Below are 19,875 nucleotides of genomic sequence, written 5' to 3' on the forward strand. Positions count from 1 at the left end.
CGGGGTGAAAATTCAGCATAGCTCCAGTTGGTTATTTCATTGCAGGCATAGGTGCCTGAGACAATGCAGTATAAAATTATTGCACACCTATCAATCCCAGCTATTCCATGACACTTTTACAAAAGCTGGTGGATAAATTCCAGAAGAGAAACCAACCCGTAGGAGCAAAAACTACTATGGTGCTTAAGTGCTGAAATATCTTATTTTCGTGATATGGGACATTCTGCTTTTTTAAAATTTATTTTTTGATAATAGCATACCTTTTATAAAATGCAAACGCTTAAACCAAGTCAAAGGAGAAAAAAGCACCACCAGAGCTTTGCTTGTTTTCACCAAAGCAATTCCTATTCAGTTTGGTTAAAAACTGGCCTTCTCTTCCATAGAAGGAAATGTGTTGCTCTTTTCTGTTCACACGGGCAACTTCTTCCAGCTCAATACTCTGTTTTACAGTGGTGCCCCGCAAGACGAATGCCTCGCAAGACGGAAAACCCGCTAGACGAAAGGGTTTTCCGTTTTGGAGGTGCTTCGCAAAACGAATTTGCTATGGGCTTGCTTCGCAAGACGAAAATGTCTTGCAAGTTCCTATGGGGTTTTCCCCCCTCCCCCCCTTTTTCCCAAGCCGCTAAGCCGCTTAACAGCTAATCGCTAAGCCGCTTAACAGCTGATCGCTAAACCCCTTATCAGCTGATCCACTAAGCCCGCTAAGCCGCTAATAGCCTTTTTGCAGCTAATCCGCTAATCCCTTAAGCCTTTAATAGCCGTTAATAGCCGCTAAACTGCTAATAGTGCTAATCCGCTAAGCCGCTAATGGGCTTGCTTCGCAAGACGAAAAAAACCGCAAGACAAAGAGACTGGCGGAATGGATTCTTTTCGTCTTGCAAGGCACCACTGTACTTGGAAATAAGTCTCGCTAAGTCCTGTGGGGGATAGCCACATGCAAGTATGGTGTTTCAAGAGCTCAATGTGCACTAAAAAGATTTCCTTCCAGTCTCATTTAACTTAAGTCTGCAAATATGAACATTAAATTTCTCTCTCAAGGTGTCCTTTAGGATTCTGTATTTTGTTTAGATCATCAGTAGTTTCCTCTCTTTACTTTTCTAATCTGCTTCATATCTTAGCCATTTCTACAAAGGAGCCGTTTCTTTTAAATGACCAAATTAGTTTCGTTCCAGTAGTCTTCTGAGAGCTTCCCTGCAACTCAATACATTACTAACTGTGCAATCCCGTACATGCCCACTCAGAACTATGCCCCATTGAGTTCAATGGGTTTTACTCTCAGCTAAGTATAGGATTGCAACCAAAGTGCTTACCAACCTCAGGATGACTGTACAGTGGTGCCTCACAAGACGAAATTAATTCGTTCCGCGAGTCTCTTCGTCTAGCGGTTTTTTTGTCTTGCGAAGCAACCCTATTAGCGGCTTAACGGATTAGCGCTATTAGCGGTTTAGCGGCTATTAGCGGCTATTAAAGGCTTAAGGGATTAGCGGATTAGCTGCTAAAAGGCTATTAGCGGTTTAGCGGCTTAGAAAAAGAGGGTGGGGAGCGAAAAAAAATCTCAAGACTCGCAAGACATTTTCGTCTTGCGAAGCAAGCCCATAGGGAAATTCGTCCTGCGAAGCACATTGAAAAACGGAAAACCCTTTCGTCTAGCGGGTTTTCCGTCTTGCGAGGCATTTGTCTTGCGGGGCACCACTGTATATGCATTGACATTTCAGCTCTTAAAGGAAGATGGGAGGTTGGGGTACAGAACGAAGGTGCTACTATACTGAGAATTATGGGGAGCAAGAGTATGGCCATAGTTGCAAGACAAGTCAAAACAGAAGAATGTCAGCTAGATAACTTTTCATTTTCTTCCCAAGCAAGGATGCATTTCAACTGGTTAAAGATAGTTTCTTAAAGCTCAATGTGCTTTACCAGTTGAATGTATGAAGACAGAATTAAATTAAGACACTGAATTAAATGGAACTTACTCCCAGGAAACGAAGCAATCGGGATTGCAGTCAATCTAATCCTAATTTACTGGGCATTATGCTACGTACCAGGGATGCGGGTGGCGCTGTGGGTTAACTCACAGAGCCTAGGACTTGCCGATCAGGAGGTCGGCGGTTCGAATCCCCGTGACGGGGTGAGCTCCCGTTGCTCGGTCCCTGCTCCTGCCAACCTAGCAGTTCGAAAGCACGTCAAAGTGCAAGTAGATAAATAGGTATCACTCCAGCAGGAAGGTAAACGGCGTTTCCGTGCGCTGCTCTGGTTCGCCAGAAGCGGCTTAGTCATGCTGGCCACATGACCTGGAAGCTGTACGCCGGCTCCCTCGGCCAATATAGCGAGATGAGTGCCGCAACCCCAGAGTCGGCCACGACTGGACCTAATGGTCAGAGGTCCCTTTACCTTTACCTTATGCTACGTACCACAGCTCGTGAGTGTATATTCATTTTATTATACCGTGGATCAACACAGCTTCCTGTATGTTTTGAGTCTCTGTGGAAGCACAGCTATGGATCCTCTTTGGGGTGTGTGGCTGTCATGCTGAGCTTCAGCACTTTGAATGTGGTAGAGTGGATTTATGAGAACCCCAAACCTCTACTATTCACTTTCACCAGATTCAGATGAACCAAAACAGATTCAGATGAACCAATGCCTGGGATTAGACTGGATGAGGGCCAATAAACTGAATCGTAAAGTTGGAAGAACCCCCAAGGATAATCTAGTCCACCGCCCTGCAATGGGGCAGGGATAGAGCTAATCCAGGCATAGGCAAACTCGGTCTTCCTGATGTTTTTGGGCTACAACTTCCATGATCCCTAGCTAACAGGTCAGGGATGATGGGAATTGTAGTCTCAAAACACCTGGAGTTTGCCTATGCCTGGTGCTAAACATAGATCAGATACAATTTCCTTGAGATGATCTCAAAAGGCTGAGGATTTCAATGGTTGCACACTGGCTAGCATAAAATAAGAGTTGTACAAGCTGGTACACAAAGCAATTAGCCAGTCTTACTCATTTATCTCACCTGGCTGCACTTATTACTGTTTGGCGGACCAAAGCATTTATTCAACCAAAGAGCACCACTGTTATTATCTTTATAGACATATGACTTTCTGATGGTGTTAACAGTCAGGTCAGAAATATGCTTACAATAAGGTATTTTTTATAAGATGTTTGTTCTGAAGCAGCCAAACCTTCAACTTCTCACTCGGCAAACAAAAGCTAACACTGAGGCAAACCTTTGCCGTGCATTTCTCTGACATTATTTTACTTCCTTGAAAGTAACAAGGCCTTGCTACTTGTCTGAAGCATATAATAAATTAATTGACAAAACAGCAATCCTTTCTTTTCTGAACAATGTGTTGCACGAAAGATACAATCTTAATACACACCTACAAGAGAGTAAACCTCACTAAGCTCAACGAGGCTTACTTCTGAACAAACACGCTTAGAACTGCGCTGTTTTCAATTACTTACGCACACCTGCTTGCATCAAGGCCAGTAAGATTTACAACCAAGGAAACATGCAGAGAATCTGATAGCCAGTATCTTAATAAACTTGTGACCTAACTTGTTACCCGTCCTAACAAAAAGGCAAGCACTTTCTGATCAATGTAGAAGATCTTTCATGCTAGTTTTGGGTGCACGTCAAAACACCACATGCCACATTTCAAATTCTGATTCTTACTGGCGTGTCTTAGATAAAGCCAGATATTACATCATGGTTCCTGTTGTATATTCTATGCTAGCCTGCTGCTGCCCTGTGCTTCTTCAAACATTGCCACATTTAAGCAATTCTCCATAAAAAGTTGGAAGGCATTCAAAGCGTGAGGCCACATCTGAGATTATTAAGCACATTTATTTAGTATTACTCCTTTCCCCTGCACACTCTACGGCTGTACACGATAGAAGTTATTGCAATATAGATGCTTAATAAAGGGGGGGGGGGACCTATTCCGAAAGTTAAAATGCCAGCGAACTGACATTTTTTTTCTTACCTGATTTCTCAACCAGCTCCCTGACATCCTTCTTTTCCAGAAGCCCCGAGTAGCCGAGCCCCCTGCACTCCAAAATGGTCTTCAGCTTCTTGAAGCTGAGCGCCACCGGGTCCACCAGCTGGGTGGCGAAGAAACCCGTCTCGTACCACACAATGGCCTCGAAAAACCTGGCCAGGATGAACAGGACCAGAAAATAAAGAAGCAAGAAAAACAGCTTCAGCCACATCTTTCCTCTGCGTGGGGGGCTCCTGACTCTCTGCGGAGAGAGTCAAGTCAGTCCTACAAAAAGAAAGAGAAAAAAGAGAAATGTCTGGAGGGAAGGAAAGGAAGGGGAGCAGATAGCCACATACCCAAAAAACAACAACAACAACACAACCCCCAGTTTGGTTGCTACTGTCAAAGAGTCCCTTCCCCATTATCCCCTCATTCTTATGAAAAGACACAATGGCGGTGGGGTGGGGGGGGGGGAGAGGATAACACCCACTCGCCTAGAGGGAACCCGGATATGGGGTGGGGGGGAAGGAAGCAGCAGCACCCCATCAATATAGGGCACCCCATCATTTTAGGGAGGCAGTGTGTGTAGGTGGGAGCTGGGTATTTGAGGGGTGCTGAGGAGAACCAAGTGAGAAAGGTCTCTTAGGAGGGCGAGGAGGCGGCTGGGGGGGTGGAAATAATTTGGGGTGGGGGCTCGCCCCCCAGCCAGGAAACCATCTCATTCGGGGGGCACCAGGCGGGGTGGCGCTGGTTTGGGGGGTGAGGGAAGCCTTCAGGGGGTCGGGCAAGGACGGGGCTCGGCCGGCCAAGGCGCCTCCTCCTCCTCGCTTGTTTTACCCCGTCCCGGAAAGGCAGGCAGGCGGCGGCCCTACTCGTGTCGGGGCCGCCGCGGGCTGTGCTGCTCCTCCTGCTGCTGCTGCGCTCGGGCTTCTCGGCGCGCCGTCGTCGCCTCTCCGCGGCGGAGCAGAGCCCGGGCCGGAGGAGACATAACAAGTGACGTCGCGCAGCCGCGGCCGGCAGCCGAGGGAGGAGGAGGAGGAGGAGGAGAGGGAGGCGCGACGGTTCCGCCAGGCCGGGGTGGGGTGGGAGAAGAATCCGGCCCCGGCTCCCCCCAAGGCGGGCTCAGCGCTCGTTTTCCATTGTCGGTGCGCGCGCGCAAAGGCCCGGGCCGGGCTCCCCCCCCCCCCGCCACCAAAAAGGATGCTGCCTGCCTGGGTTGGCTTTCGACGCCGCCTCTTTTCTTTTTCGGAGGCGTCCGCTCTCTCGCAGGTTTTGGCTCCTCGGGAGAGAAAGTCGCGCTGGGCTGTTGTTGTTGTTGTTTAGTCGTGTCCGACTCTTCGTGACCCCATGGACCAGAGCACGCCAGGCACTCCTGTCTTCCACTGCCTCCCATAGTTTGGTCAGACTCATGTTTGTAGCATCGAGAACACTGTCCAGCCATCTCGCCCTCTGTCATCCCCTTCTCCTTGTGCCCTCCATCTTTCCCAACATCAGGGTCTTTTCCAGGGAGTCTTCTCTTCTCATGAGGTGGCCAAAGTGTTGGAGCCTCAGCTTCAGGATCTGTTCTTCCACTCAGGGCTGATTTTCTTAAGAATGGATGCGTTTGATCTTCTTGTAGTCCATGGGACTCTCAAGAGTCTCCTCCAACACCATAATTCGAAAGCATCAATTCTTCGGTGATCAGCCTTCTTTATGGTCCAGCTCTACTGGGAAAACCATAGCTTTAACTATACCGCCCTTTGTTGGCAAGGTGATGTCTCGACTTTTTAAGGTGCTGTCTAGGTTTGTCATTGCTTTTCTCCCAAGAAGCAGGCGTCTTTTAATTTCGTGACTGCTGTCACCATCTGCAGTGATCACGGAGCCCAAGAAGGTAAAATCTCTCACTGCCTCCATTTCTTCCCCTTCGATTTGCCAGGAGGTGATGGGCCCAGTGGCCATGATCTTCATTTTTTTTAATATTGAGCTTCAGACCATATTTTGCGCTCTCCTCTTTCACCCTCATTAAAACGTTCTTTAATTCCTCCTCACTTTCTGCCATCAAGGTTGTGTCATCTGCATATCTGAGGTTTTTCTTAATTGTATTTCAGTTGAACAATTACTTCGATAAAATACATGTTTTGTTGCGTGCAAATGGCTTTAGATACCTATTAGGTCCATAAATTTCCATATAGCATATATTCAACATAAAAAATAGCGACAATTTGTTGTTGACACAGGACAGTTGGACATATAAAGGGCCCCATTACCTTCAGTAGCTTAGGGCCTCATCAAACCTATATCTGGCCCTGGGTGAAGGGTGGTATACCGATTGAATCCTTCTTGTTCCTTTTTAACCAGGGCTTTGGTTGATCAGATTTACATCCTATGCCCTTTTAAAATGTGTGTTCGGGGGGGGGCGGCTATTGGGTTATTGTTTTTATTTTTATTACATATTTTGTGGTTTTACATCTTGCTTTTATTCTGTGAACCGCCCTGGAAACCCCCCCCCCCCAGCTCCTTCTGATTGCAGAAGGCACTTTGATTTTGTAGTGCAGCTAAGTGGATGAGACTTTGCATGTTGTAGGCATTTAGGTCAACTGCCCTGGGGTCTTCAGGTGAAGGGTGGTATACACATTTAATAAATATAACAACAACAAGAAAAATAAGTCTTCCCACTGTCTTTAAAAACCTACCGTATTTTTCGCTCTATAAGACGCACCAGACCACAAGGTGCATCTAGTTTTTGGAGGAGGAAAACAAGAAAAAAATATTCTGAATCTCAGAAGCCAGAACAGCAAGAGAGATCGCTGTGCAGTGAAAGCAGCAATCCCTCTTGCTGTTCTGGCTTCTGGGATAGCTGCGCAGCCTGCATTCGCTCCATAAGACGCACACACATTTCCCCTTACCTTTTAGGAGGGAAAAAGTGAGTCTTATAGAGCAAAAAATACGGTAGTTACAGAAGGTGTGAAATTTTGTAGTGCAGCTTAGTGAATAAGACTATGCACATCAGTACACATAAACCTGTGGTTTAGAAGTGGAGGTTGGTTTATGCAGCCCAGCTTCCCATAAAGATCCCTTGAGGTCCTCTATCGGTCAGAGAAATAAACAGAGCCAACAATCAAGTATAAGAACTATTACAATTGTCATTTAAGTTCTATTGAATCTAAACAGGGTGTGCTGCAGAGCAGACACACCCCATACTCATTTATTTTCAGTGTGACATCACAAATTATTTGATATACCGGTACACACTTCTGAGTAGACTTGGTTAGCTATGAACCAAGAAGTCCAGAATTCAATTTCCTCTCCAAGTCGCCTTAGGCCAGAGTTGGGAAAACCTGTGATCCTTCAGATCTTGTATTTCAACTTGGCCGTGGCCAGTGAGAAAAGGTGATGGAAACTGAAGGACAACAATGTCAACAGGTTCCCAATCACTGTAGCCTTACCTGCACCATCTACAATATGGGGATAAGAATACAGATCTATCTTACAGGGTATGTGAAGCTTTGAAAGTACTGTTAAAAGATGCATGCATTTGCCACCAACATCTAGAATGTCCAATATCCAGTATATAAAATGTTAACAGTTTCCCAACCCATTGGGATATTGGCAATGCTGTTTTTCAAGAAAAAGAGGTGCCGGAGCTCACCACAAACACCTCCCTCATTCTCTTAGAATGGCAATGGTACCCACCTGAGAGAAGCTGGACCTGAGTTCTGGCGAGTTCCAGTTGAAAAAAAAAAAGCCCTGGATACTGGCATGTGACAGGGTCATGGACTGTTTTACCTTTAGATCATCTGGTGCTATCAACATTTTGCAAGAACAGGCTCTAGGCTCAGGAAGCCAGGAATCTGTATGATAGAACGTTGTAGGTAGGATTACTTGCCTGCAATGTTTTTCAGTTTTTGTTTTTCAGTTTGTTACTCGGGTTGGTATAAGAGTGTTCCACACAATCATATATATATATATGTATATATATATATAGAGAGAGTGTGTGTGTGTCTAAAAGACACCTTCTTGTGGCTGCACCACACAGTTTAAATGAATCCATCCCTAAGTAGTCTCTCATTAATAAGAACTGCCTTCTAATTAAAGGGGGGTGGGGGAAAGATGCTGATGGTGCATTTTATTTTGTTTAAGCTGTTTGGAGGTCTACTGTCAGGCAGAAAAGCGGGATACAAATATTTTAGATTTTATTTAGAGTCCTGAGAACTTAAGCTACAGGTTTTGACTCAGATGACTGGGGCAGTCCAACAGCAATATCAAGTTCTGTGGATCAACCTGCCAGGTGCAGGTGTTACTGTAGCTGGTTTACCCGTGCAAAGAGGTGCTCACACAAGTAGTCTTCAGACTGCAATCCATATACATGCATTACTACGGAGGAACACTAGGGAAAGTTATAAGTAAGTTGGTTTAGGATTTAATCAAACCTTGTGTGAGAATTTTCACAGAGGAGAATCAAAGGCGTTGGCTTCTTCTGCAATGGTAAAAAAGAAGAATTTTGCATCCCTTGCCAATTCTGCTTTTGCCTCCAGTCAATATTCCCCATCAGTTTAGACGCCAGAACAAAATGTTTCTCTGTTACCCAGGTCTTTAGCTGAATGAACATTTTGTGGGCTCTTGGATGTGTTTTTGGGAAGGATGCTAATAGTTTGTTGGTTCTTTTATTATGTATTTTGTATTTTCATTTTGTAAATTTATGCTGTGATGTGCGCCGTGATCTTCTTATGAAGGGCAGTATACTAATTTAAGAAATAATAAAAATATTAACAGTCCCCTTCTGCGTATTTTCTAAAGAGTCATGACAGCATGTAAAGAATAACAAGAAGATACAATCTTTGCAAGCATTTATACATTTGTAAAAACGACAACAACGAAATTAAGAGCTCCTTGGGCAGCTAAGAGTCCCAGACGCAGAACCAGCAGGTTTAACAACTCACAGAAAAACAAATAATCACGTGATGACCTATACGTAGCCGACGCGCGACGGAAGTCGGAGCCATGGCAGGAGGACCCCCAAAACGCTACTTCCGCTTTCCCTATCTGTTTACCTATGACATCTCATGGTAAACAAACCCGCCCCCTCCTCCCCCCACCCTCAAAAAGGGGATAACCGTACTGCCTGATTTGCCTGTTCAAAGAGGCTGCTTTCATACAGGCCCTGCCCAACCTGTGTTTATGCAGAAATGACAAAATGCTTGTTTAGGAGTCTCAAGGAGGCTTATGAGAGGAAACGACAGTCTGAGGTGTCTAAGTTGCTGCCTAAACGCACCTCGACTGCTTTCAAACGGTAAAAACAATAGACATAATAATAGTAGACTTACACGAAGCTTCTAATTTCCGAGTTCCCTTTAGCGCCTTTTTTTTTGTCTCGCTGAGACAGAAGTGACAGTTGTCGATAAAAAAGGCGGAGAACGCTGCACATACACAGCGTTCTATATATATTAGCTCGCCAAACCGACATATCCCTTCCCCACCCCCAACTTGGAATAAGACCTACATTACAAAGCACGAATTCCTGTAAGAGGCAGCCCTTTGAAGGAGCGAGGAAGAGCCTGGCGGCTCATTTCCCTCCGCTTGAGCTCTTACTGAGCTGCCGCTTCCGCCTCGGGAAAACCAAGCAAAGGAACCCAGTAAGTTTCACCCTCGTCTGCGTCGGCGCATGCGAGCGACTCTGTACTATTTTCCTACATCTACGGACGCGCAAGCCTTACCCAATCACGCGGGCGCTCCTCGAGGACCCCGCCTGGGCTGCCTCGAGCAATCGCCTGCGCCGCAGTTCCAACCTTCCGCCGGGGAGGACCCCCTCCTCCTCCTCCTCCTCCCCCGGTCCGTCCGGCGCGCTGCCTGCAAAAACAACAAGCCTCCCTCCCTCACACGGCGCAGGTTCTCCTCGGCCCGGTCGGTGGGGCCGCCGCCGTCGTCCGGTGGGGCCAAGGCCGGGCAGCAGGGGCCTGGGGTGGCCGGGCGTCGGGCGGAAGAGGCGATGGACCAGTGCGTGACGGTGGAGCGCGAGCTGGAGAAGGTGCTGCAGAAGTTCTCGGGCTACGGGCAGCTGTGCGAGCGGAGCCTGGAGGAGCTGATCCAGTACGTGGCGGGGCTGCGCCGGGAGATCCTCCAGAGCGAGAGTATGTCCGTAAGAACCAGGCGCTTGCCTTTTCTCTAAGCAGCAGGCAGGCAGGAATCCGGCAGGTGAAGCTTTCCTTACCCCCCCCATCCCACTGAAACTGAATTTTTTAAATATATTTTTTTATTAGTTTTTTTTTAAACATATCGTTTTCAACAGTAATTAAACATACTTTTACATCTTATTCAAATTTTTGACTTCCATCAATCCTGTCTGAAAACTGAATTTCGACTCCCTTTGAGGAAAGTGCCTGCCGCAGAGAGTTTCCCGACACTGCTTTGGGAGCTTTGTTGTTGTTCTTTGGGGGGAAATACAGTGGTACCTCGGGTTAAGTACTTAATTCATTCCAGAGGTCCGTACTTAACCTGAAACTGTTCTGAACCTGAAGCACCACTTTAGCTAATGGGGCCTCCTGCTGCTGCCGCGCCACCACCACGTGATTTCTGTTCTCATCCAGAAGCAAAGTTCTTAACCCGAGGTACTATTTCTGGGTTAGCAGAGTCTGTAACCTGAAGGTACCACTGTATTACATTACAGTGCCGAATTAAGTATGTATAAGTTAAAGAAGGTATAGTTTAGGGCCCCACTCTCTTAGCGCCCCCCCCCCCATTAAAGGATAAACAACAACCTAGATTCGGGTGGCGCTGTGGGTTAAACCACAGAGCCTGGGACTTGCCGATCAGAAGGTCGGCGGTTCGAATCCCCACAACGGGGTGAGCTCCTGTTGCTCGGTCCCTGCTCCTGCCAACCTAGCAGTTCGAAAGCACGTCAAAGTGCAAGTAGATAAATAGATACCACTCCAGTGGGAAGGTAAACGGCATTTCCATGCACTGCTCTAGTTCGCCAGAAGCGGCTGAGTCATGCTAGCCACATGACCCGGAAGCTGTACGCCGGCTCCCTTGGCCAATAAAGCGAGATGAGCGCCGCAACCCCAGAGTCGGTCGCGACTGGACCTAATGGTCAGGGGTCCCTTTACCTTTATTACATTACAGTGCCGGATTTACGTATAAACTAAAGAAGCTATATCTTAGGGCCCCACTCTCTTGGAGGTCCCCCCAAAATTAAAGGATAAACAACCACCTGGATGTACATTTCCTAAATATAAGATAAAAAGCAAATAAAATAAAGCCTACATACAGCAACAATGTTTTGTGTTGTGTATGGACCTATTAGGTCCACAAATTCCCACATCATATATTCAACACAAAGCAACAGCGGCAATTTGTTGTTGGCAAAGGACAGCTGGGTATATAAAGGGCCCCATTAGCTTCAGTAGCTTAGGGCCTCATCAAACGTAAATGAGGCCCAGCTCACAAAGCATGCGAGGGAAAAGAAACGCTGTAAGTCTACTTGAAGGAAAGCTTCCAACTGCCGGATTTCTGGGTGTATTTGTTTTTTGGGGGAAATCTGTGTCAAATTGTTTTTTTGGAGGGAGGATAGCCTACAACTCTACGTGAAGGAAAACTTCCAACTGCCAGGCTGTTGTTAAGAAAACTATGGTAACTCCATGCCTGTCTCATTTTCCCTTCCCAATGCCTCACAATATCACTTTTATCCTTGTCTGGTCGGCTATCGCGTAGTCTGCCTCTTGTTTTGAGACACCATTCAGTTCCCTATGATCCGGCTTGTTTCCTAGATGGGTATGTGGGGTGTTAGGGGAGGTGTAGTACGTCTGATGGGGCAGACGTTGTGCTCCCTCTGAGGTAGTTTGTTCACCTTTGGTCGCTACCCTGCACTCAGCTCTCACCTGTGGCTCCTAGAAAATGTTAGCATTTGACAGGGATCACACTCCGGGAACAGCTTCAACTAGTCAACTAAACCAGGTGAGGGTTGCTTATGGGTCTCGAACCCTTGGTGAGTTAGGGACTTCCCCAACATGCGAAGACAGGCACCTGCAGATTGAGCGGACGAGACCAATCGTGGGTCCAATGGTCAAGAAAGTGGTTTCTGCACGTGAGGGGCAGATGGCTTGTCAACCTATGAAAGTAGGAGAAGGAAAACTCTTACCCAGGTGTCAGCAAACTTTTTCAGCAAGGGGCCGGTCCACTGTCCCTCAGACTTTGTGGGGGGCCGGACTATATTGGGGGGGAATGAACGAATTCCTATGCCCCACAAATAACCCAGAGATGCATTTTAAATAAAAGCACACTTTCTGCTCATGTAAAAACACCAAGCAGGCCCCACAAATAACCCAGAGATACATTTTAAATAAAAGGACACATTCTACTAATGTAAAAACATGCTGATTCCCGGACCATCTGTGGGCCGGATTTAAAAGGCGATGGGGCCAGATCTGGCCCCCAGGCCTTAGTTTGCCTACCCATTCTCTTACCCTAAACCTCCACTGCCTTGCGGGACATCTTTGGGAGAAGAAAAGACTAAGGAGTAAACCCTACACAAATCTGGAGTGGAATCCCTAAGACAGTTGGATGGTGTCTTGTATGCCTCCTTCCGTCGACTCCTGCAGCCAAGCTGGTGCCAAATGTATTGCTCTGCTTTTCTTTGGAGTACATCAGCGAGGCCAAGAGGAGGGTCTTGTCGTCTGAGCAAAGCAGTTTGACTTCACCACTGGAGGCACACTCCATTGTCTCTTGAGAGAGACAAATACCAGCAACAGCAACAACTACAGTGGTGCCTCGCAAGACGAAATTAATTCGTTCCGCGAGTTTTTTCGTTGTGCAAGTTTTTTCGTCTTGCGAAGCACCACTGCAGTTAAACACTAACAACGGCGGGGAGGGGGGGGAGAAGCAGGACAGCTGCCGCAGCCGGTACCTCAGACTCACCTGCGCATTGTGGCCACCGCGCGACGCGGCTGCTGGAGGGCGGCGGGGCTCAGGAGCACGACTCTGGCTGCAACGCTGGCTGCTGGTGGCAACGGCTCTCTGAGGGGAGCACGCAGCGGCGCGAGGCAGCCGGAAGGTTGGCCGTCAGCCAGAAGGTCGGCGGGAGCCGGAGGAGCCGTGAGCCGGAAGGTGGGAGGAAGCCGGAGGAGCGGGGAAGCGAGCGTGCGTGCGTGCAGTGACCATCGCCATGACACGAGAGGCAGGGCTGTTTCGTCTAGCGAAGCAAGCCCTTAGGAAAATCCGTCTTGCGAAGCACCTCAGAAAACGAAAAACCCTTTCGTCTAGTGAGTTTTTCGTCTTCCGAGGCATTCGTCTTGCGGGGTACCACTGTAATTGTAGACACATATTTTTTTTGTTCCCTGAGAATGGTATGCTCCCTGTGGCCTTAGTTTCCCTGTGTCAAAGGGCTGGGGTCTGTTACAGAGGGTGTTTTTATGTTCTCTTCCCATAGCTCTTGTCTTCCTGCTGGGCTGGCTTGCTTGCTTGGTTGTGTGGAACATACTGTTTGTATGTAACTAGAGAGGAAGGATCTCTTTCTCCCTTCTCTGCGCCCCCTCCCCAAAGGTTGCAAGAGAGAGAGAGGTTCAGAAACAGGCATGGCAAACCCTGTAGTATTAATTTGCCAGGAAGTGATTCATGGGTCTGATGAGCATCGTCTGGCAAATTCTGCACTCTTGGCATCAGCTACTTTACCTGAAGGGCCACTTTGAGAAGCGATTATGGGGCGGTGTCCCTTCACCTCAACTTCCAGTTGCTTGTTTGCAGTTGGTAATTTTTCTCAGATGCATCTCTTGTTGAGTCTTTCACCTTCAGTCTGTCTGCTGGAAGGCCTCTCGGCTACCAGCCCCTATTCTGCCTAAAGATTTAGATGAATTTGAAAAAGGCAGTGGCGAGACTGACTTTCCTCCTTTGGATACAGTTGTTCATATTTATTTATTTATTTATAAGAAATATTTATATACAACTAGTTCATAAAAATATACCACAGTTCAGAACAGTATGGAAAAAAACAAACCAAACAATAACACGACGAGTTAAAAATAAGTTAAAAACAAAAAGAAATTAATATCAAGCACAAGTAGACCATCGTAGGGAACGTACTCTTAATTGCCTGGTGGAATAGTTTTCCGTAGGCAATTAAAAGTTGGCATAGAAGGCACCCACTGAATCCCTGTTCTCATTGTGTTCCACAAGTCTTGGGCCGGTGACACTGAAAACTTGATTTCTCATTGTTGTCAAACGAGCCTCACCAACTTGGGGAATTGAAAGAGATGATGTGGACAAAACTACTGCTGCTGTATTTTGGGAAATGATTTTCTAACAACTATAATTAAGTAGCTAACTATCAGCATGGCTTTCTTGTATTATATGGAGGATGAGTTTTTCCCTCTTCCCAGACGCAAGTGCTTGGCTTTGTTATTGACTGAGCAAAAAGAGCTAACTTAATTTGCTTACAGAGTTTTGAAAGATAAAGGGCTTTAGTTTTGAGATGCAGGAGGCAATGTTTTGTTTTGACATCTCAGGACTGGGCAGTGATTAATCTATCCTGCCCTCCTTGGCCTCTTGTAATGAGTAAAAAAAAAGGAAGCCTTAATCTATTTCCACAACGGCAGGTAAGTTTACTCTTTCACACTGAGTAATAATGGCATTAGTCATTGGTGGCTCCTAAATGAACATCCGATAGAGCAAATGTAAACAGAGTTTACAATAACAAGTTTGCTGACTTTCCTATAACTGCGGTCTAATGTGCAACTGATATGTGTGTGTACACACACACACACAGAGTCTGTTGAAATGATGAGGCCATATGTGTAATTCTGTGCCAGATTTCAGTGAGGCTATTTAGGAGTAAGCATTTTATTTGGAAATACTGTTTTTATTGGCACTTCCTTCCAAGTAAATATGTTTAGACTGGGATTAAGCCGGGTGTTTATTTCAAAAGGAACGTCTAGAAGGTATTACTAAAGGCTGACAAAGGAGACCTTGCAACTTGGAACTGGGTCATAATGCGACTATCTCAAATGTTGGAGCATGGGCAGGCAAACTAAGGCCCGGGGGCCGGATCTGGCTCAGTTGCATTCTAAATCCGGCCCGCAGAACGGTTCGGGAATCAGCTTGTTTTACATGAGTAGAATGTGTGCTTTTATTTAAAATGCATCTCTGGGTTATTTGTGGGGCATAGGAATTCGTTCATTCCCCCCTCCCAAAAAAAATATAGTCTGGCCCCCCACAAGGTCTGAGGGACAGTGGACTGGCCCCCTGCTGAAAAAGTTTGCTGACTCCTTTGTTAGAGAGTACAACTTGCGTAGTACACGCATCTGAAACCCCCCCACACCTGAGCGAGTGCTGATGACATTCTCACAGGGGGGCAGGAATTGCATGGTGGCACCAGTTTTATGAATGGCCAGTTCCATGTTGGGGCTATTGACGTAACCCGTGCTATTTTCATTGTTGAAAGCTGAGAGCTGTGGTCATTTGACACAAAGAGACTAGTGAGTCATGGGGCATTTGACATCTGAACAAAGGATAATTCTCCTTGAGGCTTGTAGATTTTTGTAGCTAAATGAGAAGATAGAGGGAATTATTTATTCAGTATCTCAGTAAATTTAAAGGCAGGTACACCGCTGCATCTTGATTAGACAGTGAAACATAGTTCTGCGTTTATGTGGCAGAGAAAATGGTTAATGGGAATGGTTTGCTGCAGCATGGAAGCGGCTCTTCTGAAGCGGTGCTTGAGGAACTGGACACTACAGATAAACATGGAGATAAATAAGATCTGGTGGACCAGTTTCTCCTTCCCTTTTTTCAAATACCAGACTGGATGCTAGCACTTGAGATTTTTCTAGCTTCTGTAGTACTCTGACTAGCTTAGCTCCATGTTGTTGTTTAGTCGTGTCCGACACTTCGTGACCCCATGGACCAGAGCACGCCAGGCACTCCTGTCTTCCACTGCCTCCCGCAGTTTGGTCAAACTCATGCTGGTAGCTTCGAGAACACTGTCCAACCATCTCGTCCTCTGTCGCCCCCTTCTCCTTGTGCCCTCCATCTTTCCCAAAATCAGGGTCTTTTCCAGGGAGTCTTCTCTTCTCATGAGGTGGCCAAAGTATTGGAGCCTCAGCTTCAGGATCTGTCCTTCCAGTGAGCACTCAGGGCTGATTTCCTCAATAATGGATAGGTTTGATCTTCTTGCAGTCCATGGGACTCTCAAGAGTCTCCTCCAGCACCATAACTCAAAAGCATCCATTCTTCGGCAATCAGCCTTCTTTATGGTCCAGCTCTCACTTCCATACATCGCTACTGGGAAAACCATAGCAGCTTAGCTCCATAGTTTTCCACAATTGCATTTATTTTTTTTATTTCTTGCAAGTTTCAGAAACTATTGTGCCTTGAGGTTTGAAAACGGAGGGTAGGGTTCAAGAAGTGTATGCTGTTCTTCATTTTAGAGAGGAGGTAAACTAAGTCTGCCTTCTCCCGGGATGCACCATAAGCCAGGGGACTGCTCGGTCTGACACAGCTTCTGCAGATACCTGAGCTTGCAGCGCTTCTACTTGCTTCGCCAGAGAGAAGAGACCAGGGGATTAATAAAGGGGTGAAGTCTCCGATTCTTCCCTCCTATTCATCAACGCAAGTGGCAGCTGTTCTTCTGAACTGAGCCTGCTTGTTTCTCTGGAAAAGGACTTCCTAGACCTTGGTTGGGGAGTGAGTGTGTGCCTTGCTGTGCAGGCAAATGGAAGTTGGTAGCATAGTGCTACACTTGTTTTGTATATACAGTGGTACCTTGGTTCTCAAACAGCCTAGTTCACGAACAGCTTAGAACCCGAACGTCGCAAACCCGGAAGTGAGCGTTCCAGTTCTCGAATTTTTTTTGGAACTCAAACGTGTCCTGAGCTTCCGTTTTTAGTGTTGCGCTTCCGTTTTTAGAGAGATCGTGCTGATTGGGCCGATGAGGAGAAATCCCGGCAGCTCTCTGCAGTCCAGGCACTTTGACGAGACAGAGAGATCAAGAGAGAAAGAGATCTCGAAAGATCACGCTGATTGGGGCGGTGGGGAGAAGCGTTTTAGGGGTAGTTTTTCAACAGCCTGGAACGGATTAATCCGTTTTGCATTACTTTCTATGGGAAAACATGCCTTGGTTTGGAATGTTTAGGTTTTGGAACGGACTTCCGGAAAGGATTAAGTTCGAGAACCAAGGTACCAGTGTATATATAAAAGCAGCAGTTGCCTCAAAAGACAGTACATATGGGATAAATAGGCTTTCATAGACCCATATCTCTGTTTTTCAGAGGATGCCGCCGGTATTTCCACCACAAAACATTGTGTGGCTTCTCTCTCCATCTGAGTTGGGCCTTTTAAAATGTCATATTAGCCTAAGATTTCCAAATACAGTGTAACCTCAGTTTTCAAATGCCTTGGCTGCCAAACGATTAGGAAGCTGAACGCTGAAAGCCCGGAAGTGAATGCTTCTGCTTTCAAACACGCCTCGGAAGTTGAACAGCTTCCATGGTGCATTTTTCCATTTTCACCATTCACTTTGCTGACAGCCCATTGATTTTCGGTTTTCAAACGGACTTCCGGAACGGATTACGTTCGAAAACCGAGGTTCCACTATATTCACTCTTGTTTTAGCTTTCCAACCCCCCAGTATGGTTCTGCTAAATGTAATTTTCCTAATTAAAGGCAGAATTGCCATTGAATTTTTGTGCTATATCCGGGTAAATCTGTCAGAATTACAGGTAACTGAATGCTGTGTGGAATACTTCCTTGCCGGGAGAAAAAACTGGTGCCTTGTTCTTCGTTAGACCTCAGCCGCTTGAACGTACCGCTAAGCTATCCCGAATTGCAGATAGTCCGTCATCACAAAAAATACCTCTGCTTTGTTTCCATGAAGAAACACAACTGATCTAGGGGTTTGCATGTGGTCTTCTGCACCCACCTTCACAAGGCTCTGTTTTTTCTCATCATCAGATATGATGGGTATTTGGGAACGAGTAACCCTGATGGAAGGGATGCGGGTGGTGCTGTGGGTTAAACCGCAGAGCCTAGGACAGAAGGTTGGCGGTTCGAATCCCCGCGACGGGGTGAGCTCCCGTTGCTCGGTCCCTGCTCCTGCCAACCTAGCAGTTTGAAATCACGTCAAAGTGCAAGTAGATAAATAGGTACCGCTCTGGCGGGAAGGTAAACGGCGTTTCCGTGCTCTGCTCTGGTTCGCCAGAAGCGGCTTAGTCATGCTGGCCACATGACCCGGAAGCTGTACGCCGGCTCCCTCGGCCAATAAAGCGAGATGAGCACCGCAACCCCAGAGTCGGCCACGACTGGACCTAATGGTCAGGGGTCCCTTTACCGTTACCACTTAACCCTGATGGATATTTCTCAGTCAGTGAAAACCGGGCAGGACCTCTCGGAGAGGAAACAGAGGTTTCTTAACCATCTACAAAGTCATTCCAGAGTGACCCAGCCTAGTTTGCATCTCTCTTTGGTCTTTTCAAGTCTTGAGAGGTTTGAAACGAACAGAGGGAATGTAAGAGAGGTCTGCAGAAGCAAGACTTTTGCCTCTATAAAGATTCAGATGCTGGATAGAATCTCATGACGTTGTGCGTAGCTGCTGTGCCTTGTTACAGTGTACACTTGACAAGGCCGCTTTGCGAGAACTGCTTTTCCAGGTAAGCAACCAACCATTTAGCGAGAATCTGAAATAATACACTGAGTACAAGGCTGCGATGAAGCTGGCTTTGAGTTATGATTGTACGTATTTCCCCCCCTTGAATATAACCTGCTGGGCATGCTATAAATTATGCTGGCCAATCCCACAGGAATAACATTTCCTGACACCAGAGTTGGGGGGGTGTATGGCCTCTCAGGTGCTGTTAGACCTTCAACTCCCTTCAGCACCTTCCAATGTGGCTAATGATCAGGGATGATTGGAGCTAAAGTCCAGCAACATCAGAAGGGACACAGATTTTTCACCCCACCAGTGTCTCCTGTAATCCATTTTGAAACTACTTACGACTTTTCAGAAGTGAAATTAAACGATGGTGCTTGGGCCCTTTGTTTGCAGGAATTCCATTTCTTGGGAATTCGTGTTTCTTGCTCATAATGCAATTAATGATTTGTTTTTCTTCTCTTCTGTCTAGATCAAGATGGAGATCTATCGGGGACGATATCACTTGTTATGACCCAGTGCTGCAAGCGAATAAAGGATACCGTTCAGAAATTGGCCTCAGATCATAAAGACATTCACAGTAGTGTTTCCCGTGTTGGGAAAGCGATTGACAAGGTATTTAGAGCATTCGTTTGGTTGTGTCTCAATGCTTGGTGGTTGTTTTTAAAAACTTTGTATGTTTAAAATTTAATGTGAGTCAGCACTGCAGACTCCCCGGACTTTTGCAACTAGCTTTTACAGAGATGAAGGATCTCTGGCCTTTCAGATGTTGTGAGACTCCCAACTCTTATCAGCCCCAGCTACGTAGCCCAGGGTCAGGGGTGATGTAAGTTGTTATTTAACAGCATCTGAAAGGCCACAGTTTCCCCATTCCTGCTGTAGGTTGTTTTCAAGAAAGCTCAGTGGATGTGTCTATATTTCTGTATGCATAACCATATCCCCCAGTTTGGACCCCGTCAGAAACCAAGTGACATAAAGAACCCAGAGGTAAAATGTAGCCTTCACCTTGAAAACCTTGAAAAAAGGCCTTCTGCGAAATAGATTGCCACTTTAGATAATTAGATTAAGACTAATGCAGCAAAATATTTAGTCTTGGGTACATTTAAACTAAAGGACGCGGGTGGCGCTGTGGGTTAAACCTAGGACTTGCCGATCAGGTCGGCGGTTCAAATCACCCCAGCGGGGTGAGCTCCCATTGCTCGGTCCCTGCTCCTGCCAACCTAGCAGTTCGAAAGCATGTCAAAGTGCAAGTAGATAAATAGGTACCGCTCCAGTGGGAAGGTAAACGGC

The 19,875-nt window shown here is 46.5% G+C and overlaps 2 protein-coding genes across 5 annotated transcripts in view; one reads left to right on the forward strand and one right to left on the reverse strand.

Annotated features, from left to right (window-relative positions):
• Window positions 1-9,646, reverse strand: part of LOC310661493 (charged multivesicular body protein 3) — a 36,685-nt gene extending 27,039 nt beyond the window's left edge. The window contains exons 1-2 of one of the 4 annotated variants that reach the window (XM_083407714.1): window positions 9,457-9,646; window positions 3,984-4,262 (exon numbers count right to left, since the gene is read on the reverse strand). In XM_083407714.1, coding sequence (XP_083263840.1) covers window positions 3,984-4,209 — 226 coding nt within the window. In that variant the 5' untranslated portion in view covers window positions 4,210-4,262; window positions 9,457-9,646. Of the gene's footprint in view, window positions 1-3,983; window positions 4,263-4,814; window positions 5,086-9,456 lie in introns of those variants that run through there. The other 3 variants (XM_083407712.1, XM_083407713.1, XM_083407716.1) reach the window with 3 other exon arrangements.
• Window positions 9,647-9,705: 59 nt separating this feature from the next.
• The window catches only part of RMND5A (required for meiotic nuclear division 5 homolog A), a 32,640-nt gene continuing 22,470 nt past the window's right edge, over window positions 9,706-19,875 (forward strand). Inside the window, exons 1-2 of the mRNA XM_083407893.1 lie at window positions 9,706-10,084; window positions 19,058-19,200. Coding sequence (XP_083264019.1) covers window positions 9,943-10,084; window positions 19,058-19,200 — 285 coding nt within the window. The 5' untranslated portion in view covers window positions 9,706-9,942. The remainder of the gene's footprint in view (window positions 10,085-19,057; window positions 19,201-19,875) is intronic.

The sequence above is a fragment of the Podarcis tiliguerta genome (assembly GCF_965153285.1).
Source record: "Podarcis tiliguerta genome assembly, chromosome: 13".
Lineage (NCBI taxonomy): Eukaryota > Metazoa > Chordata > Lepidosauria > Squamata > Lacertidae > Podarcis > Podarcis tiliguerta.